This window comes from Pseudopodoces humilis, chromosome 3, assembly GCF_049639895.1.
Source record: "Pseudopodoces humilis isolate 2021_Gansu_Grassland_sample_001 chromosome 3, ASM4963989v1, whole genome shotgun sequence".
NCBI lineage: Eukaryota > Metazoa > Chordata > Aves > Passeriformes > Paridae > Pseudopodoces > Pseudopodoces humilis.
This window is the reverse complement of record NC_142202.1, coordinates 45,297,597-45,313,781: the sequence shown is the minus strand read 5'-3', so window position 1 is coordinate 45,313,781 and position 16,185 is coordinate 45,297,597. Positions and strand designations below refer to the sequence as shown.

The 16,185-nt window shown below is 37.6% G+C and overlaps 1 protein-coding gene across 1 annotated transcript in view; it reads right to left on the bottom strand.

Moving 5' to 3' along the window:
* ACTN2 (actinin alpha 2) overlaps nucleotides 1–16,185 on the bottom strand; it is a 67,553-nt gene that overhangs the window by 41,951 nt on the left and 9,417 nt on the right. The window contains exons 2-3 of the mRNA XM_005518514.3: nucleotides 2,336–2,450; nucleotides 934–1,053 (exon numbers count right to left, since the gene is read on the bottom strand). Of these exons, the coding sequence (XP_005518571.1) occupies nucleotides 934–1,053; nucleotides 2,336–2,450 (235 nt within the window). The remainder of the gene's footprint in view (nucleotides 1–933; nucleotides 1,054–2,335; nucleotides 2,451–16,185) is intronic.

Here is a 16,185-nt window from a genome sequence, read left to right as displayed (position 1 = left end):
TGAGGTTGCAGCCAAAATTTTACTGTAAGAACATGTTAGAGTGGGGGAAAAAAGCACAGAAAGCACATCATTGAGGCTATGGAATCAAAAATAGTTGGATATCATGCTAGCCACATCATTCTTGGTATGATAATGACTATGGAAACCATTATGCAAATATCTTCATGGAGCAACAAGTTCTACACACACCTTTGTCATCTTTAAACAATTCAGTGAATCTCCTAGGGAGGCATAGGTTCACTTACAGTGACAGTCTGCCTTCTTTAGCTCAGTTTACATCTGTCAGAATCTAGCTAGCCAAACACATGTTGGTACTCAGCTACCTGAACAGCAGAACAATAAAAAAGCAATTACTTTAGTAAATAGCATCCCACTCCATTTTCTTCATATGTTCAATCACTCCCCAGCTACCACAGTTCCTTTTGATCACTCCCTTAACTCTGTATCTGAATTTTAGAAACACAGCTGCAGAAAATCTCATAATAAAGTGGGAGTAGGTTCCAGCCACTCAGCAGTGATGTCAGCCTTTATTTTGTCTGAATAATATCTCCTAAAGATGGCAGACTGTATAAAAGCACACCCTAGAATCCAGCCTGGTTTCTAAAGGAGTTCCTTACTTTTAATAATGTATGGGAAAACCACAATGTTCTGTAAGAAAAAAAAAACATTATCTCAACACCTACTGAAACAGACAATTCAATTTAACTTTGGAGATAGACTAAGCTTAGTGCTCTTTTATACCCCTATCCCTCTCCAGGTATCCAAGTATTTCCACCTCTTGTCCTTTCACAGACACAGTCCAGCAATCAACATGAAGGGATTTTTGAGGCAGCCACATGTAGAGAGCAGTGCACTTAATGTGGCCAAGGGTCTCCACCAGACTGCTCTGTAAAGTGACCTAAATAAGGTGAACTGTCAATATCTTTCACATACCTTCTGCACCAATTGACACAAGTTTCACTCCTTTGCTGGCAATGTAATCCAGAGCTTTGTTGACATTAGCGATTTTATGGAAGCGCATCTTCCCTCTGTCTGGTTTCGGTAGCCTTTCCCCTGCAGAACAAAAAATTTAATGTGTTTATTCTCATATACACCTTGCTACAGACAAAAAACTGACTAGAAATCGAGAGTGGATGTGCCCTAACACTACCTAAAAGTCAGCAATTATTTTAATAGGTATTTTTCTGAAAGAATGCCAAAAAGGTTTGAACCAAACCCTGGAAAGAAAATTGAAATGCTGAAGCATCAGATTTTGATCTTTCTGATATAACAGTAAAATCATAGTAAACATTTTGTTTGCCCTAAATATCTGGAAGATATGTGTACTTCCTCCTACTCCACTTCTGGTTCATTACTACTGTCTGTTACAGTAGCTGAATATTAAGAAGGAAGAGTGTTCTTGGAGTTCATCATCCTTATCTGCCTGATTCTAAAGAGAGGCTGGCTGGATTCAGTCCAGCAGATCAGCCATAGCATCCTTGCACATCTGACCAAGAAGAATGGCTTTTAATAACCTTGTCCAGCACAGCAGAGCAGCTTATTTCAGAGCATAGGGCTAATGTGTTTGAACAAACTTATCTGTTCAAAGGATCACAAAAAATAATAATTTCTAAAAATATTCTCTATTTCATGAGGAATGACCATGCAAAGAATTTCTTTCCACACTGAAATCTCCAGCAAAAATCTAAACTCTATTCGGTTGTAAAAACTCTCTGTGTGGTTGTAGCTTGAGCTATTCCCTTCCCATTAAGGGGCTTTCTGATCTTACCTTGGAGACTGCCCCTCTGAATAATGCAAAAGAGAAGAGACATAGTGAGTTTACATCAGTAAGAAAAAGTTCTTGGATGTTCCACTCTTTTGAAAAATGAGACCTTTTATTTGTGACTAAATATTGATCTGGGTGCACTTTAGGCAGTCATTTTGAAAGCATTGGTATATCAAATAAAGTCATTAAAAGCAAAGCAAAATGTTTATGCTAAAAGCAGAATAAAATGAATTTGTAACCTAAGTGTAAAGGCTTTTTAAGCATTAGGGGCTAAGCCAAGGTCCTCAATATTTTCAGTTTGTCCAGCAACACTGTGATGTCAATGATACCCTGATATACTGTGATATCCTGGAACAGAAGCCCAAACCAGAAAAATTTGGAGACAAGCAAAAAGCAGAGCTTCTCTTCCTCTCCTTTTTGCTTTACGTGTTTCATCTCTCACTTTTCAGTCTACTTAGAGTTTGTGTTCATTGTTTTGAATCATTAACAATTTTTGTTAATGATTCTTACTCTGTAAGAGTGTTTCAGTTAGTGTGCTGTAAATACACAGAAAACTTTATTTTAGCTAACCTGAGATAACTTCCAAGAGGAGCATCAGTTTGAGGCCATTTCTGAAGTCTTCCTCAATGTTCTCAATCTGTGTGCCTGCTTTCCTGAGGTGGGAATTGCACCAGGCTGTAAACGTCTGTAACAGCAATTAAAAAAACATACTTATCAACAAGGCGTTTTCCAAACAACTGCTAAGCCATCTGAGTAAACACTGCATCTGAGATTTGGATGTCCAGTTCCCATTCATTCTATACATTTGCCAAGTACAAAATCCTTATCCCAGATGTTCACAAAGATGCAAAGAATTTCTTGAATAGAAACAATTTTGTGCTAGATTCTGCTTGCAGATGCATCTCCAGGCAGAAGTTCTACACATAAAGGCAAAACTTAGACACAAATTCAGATACTCATGTTTGCAGGGGAAAAATGATCACAAAATCAATCATGAATATTTTTGTGTCCATAGCAAATAACCAAGTCTGCTTTTACTTGCAGAGATGAAAAGCAGAACTAATTCCATTGCAGAGGTCATATACTTGTTACCTTTTGTATGAATGAAGTCAAAACATAGGCTACTGTAAAACTTAGTAGTTAAATTAGTCTGGTTTTGAATATCCATTACTCCTCTCAGCCTTCTGACAAATTGTCCTTGCTTTTCAGTGTCTGTTAAGATACATAAAGCAAGTTTGTATTTGCTAGGTATTTTAGCAGGTGTTTAACTCTAGTAACAATGACTTTGGTATATAGCTAAACATTTTTAGTAAGTTAGACTTCAGCTTCTTAAAATTGTCAGATATTTGGAATTCCCCTTCTTTTGCTACATCGAATTTCCAGTTTTAAAAACATTTCATTCAAATAGTCTAAAAAACAAGATATATCCCAGTTGTAAATAAGAAATTCCCTTTGGCCTTCTTTATTCTTGCCTGTTTCTTCAGACTATTTAATTTCTGATCTCTTAGAAACAGAATAAGGATGGCCAATAGATTAAGACAAAGATCTTCCCAGGAAGTGAATTCTGCAAATTCTAGAGAGATTTGATACCTTAAGAAAATATGGACTGAATTTTCCCCAAATGGTCTAATCTTTAAAAAAGCAACTTTTTGTTAAAGAATAACATTGTGACTACTGTTGGGTTTGACTCAGTTTATGTGAAGAACTGATGGGCAGCTTGCTGGGCTCTTAGTGCTCCTACACTGACAAGGAACAGCTTCCTTTTATCTTCTATTGAATTGAAAGGAAGCAAGAAGTGCTATGGATATGGCAGAGCTGTGCAGTGAAATCCCTAACTGTAGGCACCCAGAAAAAGGAGGAGAGAGAAGAAAATACTGGAAGCGTTTCTGGGCAGGGGTCCATGTTGATATGAAGAACATGAATTGTAGGTAGGGATGTAAGATGCTCTGTGTGCATATAGGGATAAGTAAGGTTGCAGCTGAAGCATATTTGCAAACACATTTTAATAAAGGGATGTTAGCTTCCATTCAGGAAGGCAGAATGTTCCTCACTTTAGGGTAAACAGCTTCACTGAGTTCATGAGAGACCTGAAACCAGAGCATAAAATCCTCACAGAACAGATTCTAGGCACGTCCACCCTCAGGGCACAACATGATGGAGTGTTAGGATGGCATTTGGTTTGGATCATTATAGGGTTAGGATCTAGTTTATAAGACTAATTTGTCTGCCTCAAGCAGTATCTTATTTTGGTGGTATGTATCGCAAAAGGCTTAGCACCACATTAAGTCATTTGCAAATATTAAAAATTATTACAAGCTTCTTGAAAAGAATAATACAATGGCAATACAGAAAAAATAACCAGAACTGAAAGCACTCAAGGGTAAATGCATATGAACCTTGCATGGCAATTTGTCAATAAATACTAGAAATCTGAACCTTTAAATAAATGAGCCTTTCATGAATTAAGTTTAAGTGATGGACATGTGCTTATTTGCAGATGCTATTGCAGTTTGTAGAACTGTTCCAAGCACACCATAATAAATTCAGAGAGGAAGTCAGAGAAAATCCTCAGCCATTTCCATCTCTTCTTTTAAATATTTATAGTAAATGTTCACCTTGTACCACTCAAATGAGTTTTCCTCATTTTTCATTTAATTAAGAGTTCAATGGCAACAACCCCACCGGTTGAGAAGTCAGATTCATATTTTAATATGAATCTGATGCCTACTGTAAAGAAGGCTACTTCTCAGTTTTATCCAAATGTCACAAAGTTTTCAAATAATTTAAATAGTTTCTCTTGAAAATGAATGTTTTTATGGCAATGAATTTCCTGAGAGACAAATGCATTCTATGCAGACAACGATCAGCCTATGTTGCTCTGATACCGAAAAGGAAAAGATGCTGCTACTGCTGAGTCAAGCTGTTTTCAATAGTTTGATGACAGAGTGGTTTTTATGATCTGATTTTTTTTTATATTTGTAGTTTTGTTAAGATTATTTCCATTTGTAATGCATTTGTAGCATTTTGAAGGATAAACTTGGAATTACCACAAGGCCTTCATCCATGAGATAACAAGTTCTGCTAAAGCACTCTACTGTGATGGGAGCCTTTATTTAGACCATTTGTATCTATATAGTTTTGATTACCTTCTACATCTGAAATAAGAGAGTTACATCTTTGATTTAAACCACAGTCACTCAGTTTTCTGTTTTATCAGTGCCCCAGGCCATGGTTTGGCACTATCCATCCCCTTCCAACAGTTGTCCTGTGCCTCATGGAAATGGCACTGCAGTGCTTTACAGCAGACTCTTGGTGTGTGGCTTCTTAAGCCTGGTGCCTTCCAAACTATCTTATTTTATCCAGGACTAAAGATGGTTATAGAAATGATGCTTAGGGAAGTGTTAACTGTGTTTCAGTGATGTAATTCATTAGTGACTGCATGAAGGCTACTACACAATTTAACTTGCAAATTTTAAGTTTCCTCAATCCACGTTTTATTTAACCCTCATCCCTCTATTCTTACTGTGATACCACTTGTTCTCACTACTTTGGCTATAACTAACAATTCTATTCATAGTTATTGAGAAACAATTCAAAGCATGTTCAAGTCCTGGAGATCAAGATACAGCCAGCATATAGTACCCTGAAAATTGGTAATCCATGGGGATTTAAAAGCTATTAAATGACTTAGACAAAGCAAATTCCTTTTTCTGCTGAGCTGTACAGAACATTTCAGAGTATCAGGATACCCAGAGAAACAAAGCAGGACTGAAGGCACCAAGCAGAATACCAGAAAGGACACAAATAAGTGTCTACAAAACTGGACATTTCTTTTTATGATTTATTTACTTTATGTGGCTCTACAAATTGAAAATATGAATAAATAAAAATTTATCCTTTCCAAGTTTGTTATTACAAAAGGAAGTTTGCCAACATTCTGAGAGAAGAGACCCCAGAGAGGGGATGCATGGCAGGAAGCCAAAGAATTTGCAGCCCCACAGGTGAATGTTCTTTTAATGCATCATTAATTGTCTACTGCTGTCACAGCTCACACTAACTCCAGGAAAGAGAATGCAGTTTATGTTCTATGCCCACTTAGCCTGCTTGTGAAGACTGCCAATAGCATTTTCTCCACAATTCACAGATCTGTGATGGCAAAGTGTATACCTATGGGGAAAAAACCTCTTACCTGGTAAGTTATTCAGGCCACTTAATTTTACAACTCTCTGATAAATAAAATTGCAACCAAGGGACAGCAAAAGGAAATATCCCTAATTAATTATCAATCAACTGCAGATAATGCCAAAAAGAGAATAGGGTATGCCCAATTTGTGCAAATATTTTTACACCAGCACAATGGAAGACATGCTTTGCTGGGAAAAACGGTGTCTTTGAGATCTGTGTTGTCCTACAGTTCTGCGAAAGCCCACATTCTTTTTATGTGAGCGTAACAATAACTTAGTTTTGATAGTGGTTCAATGCCAGAAAACAAGATGCCACAATAACAACTTTCACATGTGCACATAATAATATGGATAAAGACAATTGAGTAAGCACCAGTCACCACACCCTCCAATACTGGTGAGTCAAGACAATTTGTTCCACCTCCTGAAGATTTAAAGTAAATTTCTAGTTTGGCACTGACAGCAAGTCCATAATGAATATCACTAAAGCAGCAGCATGACTTGTGTGAACAAGGGATACACCCCACAAGTTCAGAAATATTTGTTTGCTTGCACTCAGTATTGAAATTCAGAAGTGGATCCAGCCTAATGAAGCACTGGGGACCTGTGTCCTATTTAGTACATATATCTCACGTCAAGGTTAACTCTGCCTTTCACTCACTCCAACTCAAATCAATTTCTCTCTGCTATAGTATTTCTAAATGGTCAAAACTAATATTTATTTCAAAAGCCATGTGTCTGCTTGTCTGTACCCCTATCAGCAGCCCAAGAAAGGCTACTTGCTCAAAGGAGTCATTTGGTTTTACTTGAATTGGAAATTTAATACTTTCTGTGCCTGCAAAGGAAAACAAACACACAGCTTGTTTTTCGTGGACCTTAAATTCTAATAACTAGAGTAGGAGAACACACCTGACTAAAATTAACTTCAAATACAAACATTCAACGTATTTGTCTACATCCAAATTTTCCTGAATTATTTCAGTCTGATAGAGTTATTTATTGAAACTGCTTTACAGCCCTTCTTCTAAAGGGATTTTCCTCTCTCTTTGTGTTAGTTGAGGGTCTTCATCACTTCTAGGCTAAATGGCATGCAGTGATTCATTCTGTAATTATACAGAACATTACTGGGCTCTGAGTGCATGACAAGAGTGTTACAGAAGGAACTCTGCCAGAACATTCCCAGTAGGCCAGACTGAGGTTTCCCCTTGAAGAATCTTCCATCTGACTGTTATCCATGTTTTAAAATATAAGTTGTGAACTTGTAACATGATCTCCTAGCTCCTGTGTCCACAGCATGTCCTGATGGCTGCAGAATCAGGGGCTTTCTCTGGGCTTCGGATACAGTCTGTGCTGGCCCTCATTCTCTTAGCTGTCTATTCTGTTCCCAAAAGAAGAGGCTGGAAGGTGAAATGCGGCAGAAAATTGCACAGCACTTTTAAACTAGCTTGATGTAAACCAATAACTACACATGGTACTTTTCAGATGTTCCTCAAGCATCTAGAGCAGCTATACTTGTATACATGCATGAATATATTTTTATGAATTGAAAATAAATAAAATCTTAAATTTTAGCTGTTGGCTTGAATTATTAACTTGCTCCCTTGCACTGCAAACCTAAATGCATTGGCACATGTTAGTAAAATAACTAGAATAACTCTAACAGGAGAGGTGCTTCACCAGAGTACAACTGGATCATGTCATAACACCAGGAAGCAAAGTGGGATTTTAACACCAAATATACCAGAGCATAGCAACAACTCAAGTGAAGCAGAGGGAGAACATTGTGAAGGATGGCATGAAGGTTAGCACATTCCAAAATGTTTTTAAAAGGAAACCCTAAAATCACAGGCACCAAGTCAAAGCCAAATTCCTGGGAACACCAGAAAGGATAAGCATAGAACCATCTCACAATGGAAATGAGTAGAAGCACCATCACAAATATCCCAAAACCATAGCTGGGGTAAGCCCTTCCTGCTCCAGCACATCCATCCATATAGCTGATTAGATGGTGTCAGAGATGATATACTGGCACATTCTGCACTATCAGCAGGTCTGCTCTACTAACTCAGGGAACTTCCTTCCAGCCCCTCAGTTTTATCACTCACAGGAGAAATCACCAAAGGGATGCATTCATCACACAGGACTTTGAACATCTCTTATTGGCACTCTGCATTTTGCTTGCATGGGAGAGCCTGGGGAGACCTCAGTCCATGCAAAGCAGGTGGCCTAATCCCATGTGAGTCTAGGGTTTCCTGTAAAACATGCAACTCCCTCCAGTACTGAATGACTGCACATCTGTTTTACAGTGCTCACTGTTACCAAAAAAACACCCAGAGCATGTAAATATCCCTTGAAAAATAATCTAGCAAGGTTGAACCGCGAGCAACGTAAAGATTATTAAGCCTTTTGTTACAAAAACATTAGTTCTTTCTTTCAGAGGAGACAACAGAGAAAGTTTATGTTGTCCCAGTGGTCTAAACTGGGAAAAAAAAACTTCAGGTGGTAGCAAGCTGCATGGAAAATTTAGTATGGGTCAGTGCCTGCACTATCCTCACCTCAGCCTTTTTTTCTTAGGGAAAGAACAGGAAGGAAAGGAAGGAAGCTGAGACACTTCACAAGGTCTTTGAAGAGGCTAAACCGGTTAAAATATTGCGAAGTTTATTAGGAGTAGGCAGATATCTTTATTGGATCACCTGAGATAGTTGGAAAAGAGAGAAGTTTTAGGTACATAAGCCCATCTTTACATGCAAGAGAGAAGCCTCAGGCTTAAGTGTGAAAATTTAGGCAAGCGTTCAGACAAGTCAGAGCTGTGATGGACCATCGACACAATGCTCCAACAGCTCTATTCCCTTAAAGAAGCCCCTTCCTTTTTCAGTACTACTGATGACACCTATTAAGAAAGCATCTGTAAAATCCTACTATGTGACTTCTCAAAATACATGCAGTACCAAAAGGTTGTCAGTTGGAGTATTTTTTTCAATTTAAATTGATTCTGCCTATTCAAAATGTATTTTCAAACAAAAACTTTGATATTTCAGAAGTAAGAACACATGCAATATTAAAAATCCCTTTTGAAACTAAAAGGTACTTAGGATCCATAGGAAAATGCTGGTCTAAACCTACTTTTAATTTCTGGAATTTCAAGCATCATGCAAATAAGAGAAGCCTACTCAGAAAAATAACACAGAAATAAAAGATGTAGGGGTCCTATGAAAACCCCTTAGTAAAAGCATGGGTATGGTTTTATATTGCATTATAAAAATATTAAGATATCTTTACTCATTCTTACCTCCACAACAATTGCAAGCTACCCAATTTTTTAAGGTGAAGGAATTCAAGAGAAAAAGGAACTGTCAGAGGGGGGAAAAAAAACCCAAAAACAAAAATACTCCTGCCTGCTTCTGATGTGTTCTCTGAATTCTGAATGTTTTTTAATACACTGCTATCACCTAAGCAGACCAGAATGGTCTGTGGCAAATTTACATGGGGCAATTTTAGTAAAAAAGAGAAAAACACAGTCTTATAAAAAGTTTGGCATATTTTCTTTACATGAAAGTGGGAAACCAGCTGAGTAAGCATCAGCTTCTGCTACATCCAAACGTTTATTAAAAATTAAACTTCCAAGGACAAGGAAGCAAAAACTTACATTGTATTACAGTTCTAAGTCTGCATTTAGGTGCACACATGTCCTCTGCTTATGATTTTATCTAGACTCTAGCCATCAGTCCTAGTTGTACTGGTTAAGCCGAAGTATTTTAAAGGTCTCCACCCAGACTCTACAGAAGCAGATCTCTTTTATGTCATGTACCCAAGCTGGTTGCAATAGCAGCCAGCTATTTATCCAAGAATAAAAGTAAACACAAAACCATGGCGGGGGGCGGTAAGTGTGTTTAGCAAGTCAGAGAGTTTATTCCTACTAATGGTAAGTAGTGGCCCACTCCAAGTGGAAGGGCTTATTAAACAGGCTTCTGTAGGAATCTGCCCTGAAGCATTTCCTGTACTACCTTTAACATACTCATTTGGATAACAGAACAGGGTGCATACTTATCACATTTGAGTAAGACAGCAAAAAGATAGGTCTGCAAGCATGTTTCATGACAGAGCTACAATTCAAATTAATCTTAAATCAGTGAAATAACTTGAAGAAAGCCAGATTGAGATAAGCAAGAAGTCTCAGTTCTCCCAATCATACTTTTTATGATATTCATGGAAGATTCACATCCTAACTGACATCTACACTGCAGCCTTGAAAAGAGAGAATATCAAGAACACTACTTTTCCTGCCAGATTGTATCCTGGCAGAGAAGTGATCCAAAGACTACAAAATAAGAAGTCACTCAGCGGAAAAAAACTCCCTTGTAGAAATCCAAGAACTTGGCAAGCAACAGGTAGCTGTAAATTTCTTTTCTGTCGGGGTGCTCTTTATCTGGTGATCCCAATTTCCATCTCCTATTTTCATATGACCCTCTAATTTCCCTTAGCAAAGAGAAATCTAATATTGGAGATTTGTCAGTGATATTGGAGAAAAAGAAGAGATGGTGAAGACAGAGAACAATAATGAAACAAAGCTGAAGAAATAGAAGGTAGAGGGAGAGTCAAAGTCAATAGGCGGAAGAGTGTTTATGGGAAACTAAACAAACCAAAATAAAATGAAAGTGGATTCCGTGATCTGTTCTATGGGTAAACACATTTCCTGAGGTCTGTATTACCATCCTTGAGAAGAGACCCTGACACTTTTCTCCCCAGCTTTGCAACAGCCTTTAAGGCATTTAAGACAGGAATTTTAAAAATGTTTTTACTGTCCTAAATGCTGTGCAAATTATGACCCATGATTCCTCACAAGGGACTATAATCCTTTTCACAACAATGGGAGCAGATGTTAGCCGTAGTTGAGTGCTTTTCAGCATCCCACTTCTGTATTCAAGGATAATAAACCCTTTATATTCCACAGCACTATTTTGGGGGGGCATTTAACCATTGTTTTTGAGATGCTCAAACACTACCCTGAAAAAAAGTCCAATGAAGAAACAGTAGCAAGAGAGATTAGAAAGTTGACAAAACTATACATGCCTCGTAAATATAGAGCTATGAAAAAATGAATCAAAACCAGAACCTCCTCTGAACAGAGAGAAAACAGCACATAACAACTACCAACATCTTCAGCATCTGTTCACTGTCACCCAGTGTTAATTCTGCATTTAAAAACCGAATCAAGGTTTTTAGTATAAACCAGTTACCTACTACTGTAAATCTAGTTACATGTTAGTTATTCTTCTCTCCTTAAACTCTTTAGTGAATGTGCCAGCCACTTCAGTATGGAGAAAGAAGTGGCTCAGGGAACAGTTAAGAATAGCAATGACTGTGAGTAACCCCACAGATGCAATCTGAGAAAACATTTTCACATACAGAAATTTTTTTAGCTTTCACCTCTAGGATGAAAAGTCACTGTCCCTACCTCTCACTAATAAGGTCAGTTTTGGGCACCTCCAACGAAGCTGCCATTTCTGGTGGTTTAAGTGATGGGGACACCTGTCCCCCTGAGAGCTAAACTGAGCATACAACTCACCTCATAGATATTACCAAACAGTCTGCATGTGTTAGCAACCTTGTCACTTACTCACCTGGCCTGGGTTCAAAACACTGACCTAAAAGTGAAAGGTTCCTGTCAGCCACACGTTTCCAACCAATAAATTAAAAGTCCATCTTCAGCACAAGGTTATCTTTCATCATGAGCTGGGGTGTGGGAGCTATCAGAATATTCCACTCGGAAGGTTTTGCAATACTGAGACTTTTAATTAATAATGTCACCACTTTGCTAAGCAGTGCAAGTCAGCTTTCTCTTGGATTTGAATGACTATTTTTGCAGTACAGTTTGTTTATTCACATCATATGCATGAATCCCTGGAAAAAGATGGTCCTCAACAGCATCCAGGCAATACTCTGAGAAACCTTTCTCCAAATGCACAAGCCCAGCTGTATCATGTCAGCCCTGGGTAATTCACAGTAGCCAGATGGAGTAATGGGGAGCAATCCCTTGCTTTTTGTAATGACCTTACCTCTTGGTTTTCCCTTCTACTTCAGCAACAATATGCATGACATCATTTACAGTTACACAACTGTTTTTTGATGACTCTGCTCTCTTTGCCTTTTATGTAAACCAACAGGTATGTTAATACCTCATCATAACAGAATTAATACCACTGGATTTTGGATTACATACCATTATGCAGTGCACATTCTCAATGTGGAAGATTAACTTTAGACAATGGTAAATAATGGTACAGTCTGTGAATAAACAGAGCTCTCAAATTACTAACAAGTTTCCAAGTTATAATAGCCCCATATTAAATTGCATTCTCCAATGAGAGTGAAAAGACAGGCTGTGAGTGATGACTCAGTGTTTGAGTTCTCGCACTTCCACAGCTTTCTCTACAACTTCTTTCAATTTATAAAACCTCTTTGCATGTCCAAAACATTTATCCCACAGTAGAGGTGAAATATAAATACGTTCCATGGACTGAGACCTCTAAATGCAGAATTAGCCAGGCTCTTGTTAACCTTTACAAGAGATTATATTTTACAGTCTCCTGTATATTTTGAAAACTTAAAGTGCTGTAGAAAGTGAAAGAACTTGTGTTTCATAATCCTCAGAAAACAAGTATTGGTGAAAAAAATTATCTGTGAATCAAGTATGTTCAGAACACAGTTCTTAAATGGTGGTAATGCTTCAAAAACAAACCAAATAAAAAAAAAAATCAATGGAACGACACAAAAAAACAACAAAAAAAGTTTTGAATTATCTGGTTTTGGTCAATGTTTTTTTTTATCTTTTCAGATATTGATTTTGTATTTCTCTCAAAGGAAAAGTTTATGAACATGCTGATCTCTTAAAAATTGCCATATTGTTTCTATCATTTATTAATTCAACAATTAACATATCATGGGAGAGGTTTTTTTTGTTACATGCAGCACTGCCAAATTTTGCCCTTCAAAATGCCTTCTACTGAAATCTCCAGAAAAAGAGATGCATCACCCACAAGGACCTGTGCCTTTCTGACAGAACCAGGGTACTCCTACACGACACAGCAGGGAGCTCACAGCATCCAGCCTGAACCTCTGAGGACTATAGTGCCAGCTATTTGCATGGCACAACAGCATTTTCCTCTAACAGGGTAAGCTAACTTTAGAGCGCCCTAACCAAATATTCTCTGCTCTGATACACTGCACTTTGCAGAGCTTGCATGTACACTCCATAAAGAAGCAAGCCTGACATTACAACCTGCAGTAGTATGGCCACTTACATCTTACACAGCATTCCCCATCACTTTATGCCACAGAAACTCACTGTGCATGCCTAGAAATAAATGAGCTCTTGCTCAGTTGTCAGAGCATTAAAATAGATTTGCCACTACACTGCACAAAATTGAGTGCTGCAAAGAAATGTACACATCTTTATAATAGTTTTAAGGGACTCTGTCATCCTTGTAATAAGGACTGCATCTTTGCATTTGTACAGAGGTACATATTCATAGCTCATAAAGTGCTGTCCAAATGTTCTCATGTCCTCCCCTGCCCATCAGGCACAGGACTAGGGACCCAAGCAGAGAACTTGCAGAGCATGAAGTGAATAGGTTCTGTTAGAAACTCCTAAGTACTGATGCACACTCCCAAATATCTCTTTTCCATGCACCCTCTCTCTTGCTCTCTGTAAGACTTTTAGATAAAGATCTTGAGTGAACAAAATTACAACAATTTCTGATACTCAGAATTTCATGCTCAGTTAATGGAACAGAGAACTATTTGCATTCTGGTGCTTTCTGGATCACTTCTGAGCAAAGTGACATTTGGGAAGTCTTGCTCAAAATGCTAGTTAGACAAAGGATCTAAATACTGAAAAACTGAGAAAAAAAGCATAAGAAAAGGTATTTCATATGTCATGGGACTAAAATATATAAAAAAAAGTTGAAATGTGATAGGATCAAAAGAAATTCACCCACTTCTACATGGCTCAGATTGATTTAATTCTGGAGCACCACCTTTCCTGTACTTCTGCTTCATAAGAGTATCAACAAACTAAAAGGCCTCTTCAGGAAAAGATTTGCATTAAAATTGCCAACAGGTTTGGAAGTAACTGTTTTAGCAATGATAAAATATCTGACACCAGCCATTTTACTGTTTTCTCTCCCCCTCTATATTCTTTTCCAATTGTCCACTTCTTCACTATTACAGAAGAAAAGAGCAATCTCTGTTTCATTTGCCTCTCCCTGTGGGGAGCTGAAAATAAAGTACAGGTAATCCCAAAAGGGATGCTGTGGTGAATCTGCAAGGGAGAAGTCTGCAGGTGTGTTTCAAAAGGGAAGTCAATGCCCCTCATATTGCCTGTGACTTTCTCTCAACTGTATTAAAAAGGAACATGCATTACCACTACCCTGTCAGTGCCAAATGAACCTTCTTAATAAAGAGATAGGATCTCCTATTGCTTCCATTCTTAGGCCCTTCTTCCACCAGTACCTTACAGTGTTCCTCCTGGTTTCCCAAGAGTCCATGCACTATCACAGATAGTGCTGGCTAACAGTTTTGTTTCAGCAGATACATATTTTAAAGACCAAATACTATTTAGGATGAGATGAAAGAAGCATTCACACGTTACAGTATGGAAGGAACTAAAGGTATGCCCTCTGGAAATAGAAGGATTAATTAAAGTAGGCTAATCCAGGATTTAGTTGACTGGATTTCCAAATGTCTTTCCTTTGCTTTCTCTGTTGATTTTCTTCACCATGCTGTCTTTATCCAGTAATTATACACTACATTACCAGGTGAGTAAGTAAATCCTTTATAAATTTGTCAGTACAATCAGAGTGGGATAAAACTACATTCCTATCCAATTTAGCAACATTCTCTAAAGCAGTTCCATAATCATAAAAGCAAGTCTTCTGACAGATATTGAAAGTTTCTTTCAATTTTACCTTCACTAAAACACATATCCTTAAGTCTCTGACACCAATAAATGATAGGAAAATATGTCAATAGTCAGATCCCAAAGCATTTACACAGTAAATATTGTCTTTTCACTCTGTTATGTAGTACATTTGGACATAACCAAATCTAGTTCCATTTGTAATCTAAACTAAGTTTTCAGTTGAGACTTATAGAGAAAGGAAAACCTCATACATTAATTCCCAATTATGCAACAAATGGCTCCTCTGTGGCATATATGCCACATTACTCAACGTAGTATTTCTCAATACACAAAGCACATAATCTGTCCATGTGAATCACTTCACTGCCATAACTGATGACTAAAAAAAAAAAAAATTCAATTTTTATTTCATGCTTGTTTTAAGAAACTAATTTTTAAAGAATTTAGTTATTTCTGGGGTTAAAGATACCACTTAAACATACTGGGCTCATTTGTTTATGCTTAACTATTTTTTTTTTTTTTAATGAGGCATTATCTATAGAATAACATTTTCTAAAACATTTAAAATATCCTGTAAGACAGCAGACTTTCAGACAAATTTCAGAGTATCTAAATAATATTAGTGAGGCTCAGGTCCCTAAATTACTTATGTTTTCTTTAAACCAGAATAAATAGCAAAACATTACTTGGGATCTTTGGATGACTTGATTATATATGAGTAAGAAATTTAACTAAGTAACCTGTTCTCAAGTACTTCACTAAGAATAGATGGGTAAATAAACAATGATGACTGTAACTGCTGAAGGCATAAACAAGAGTTTTAGACAATTTGTGATAAGCAAACTGCTTTATCAATTAAATAAACAGTTCTTTGTTTATGGCGTCTCTTCACAACAGGAGCCATGATGGAACCTGTGCTCGGTCATGGAAATGAAGGCCTTAGACAAAAGGAAAGAAAATCAACTTCAGCCTCATGTCTGGTGTTTTGCTTGTCTTTTACTATAATGCCAGATGGGTGATAAGTGCATTGTACAAAATACGTGCATGCACAGATACAGCTGCTTGTGGGGCTGCACTGCAAACTACATTACTGAAATGGTTTAGGATTAAGAAGTATTAAGAAGAAGGAGGGTTGCCTCAAATTTCTTCCATGATCTGGTATACAGCAGGAGATCATTGTACCAGCAAATGAAGGGGACTGGAAGCCTGTGGATGTTAGTAGAGTCAAAGATGATCAGCTACTCTGCCAAAGAAAACACTTGGTGAAACTACTCTCCAGAACTGAGCCAGAGATGAGCTTGGACTATAGAGGTTTT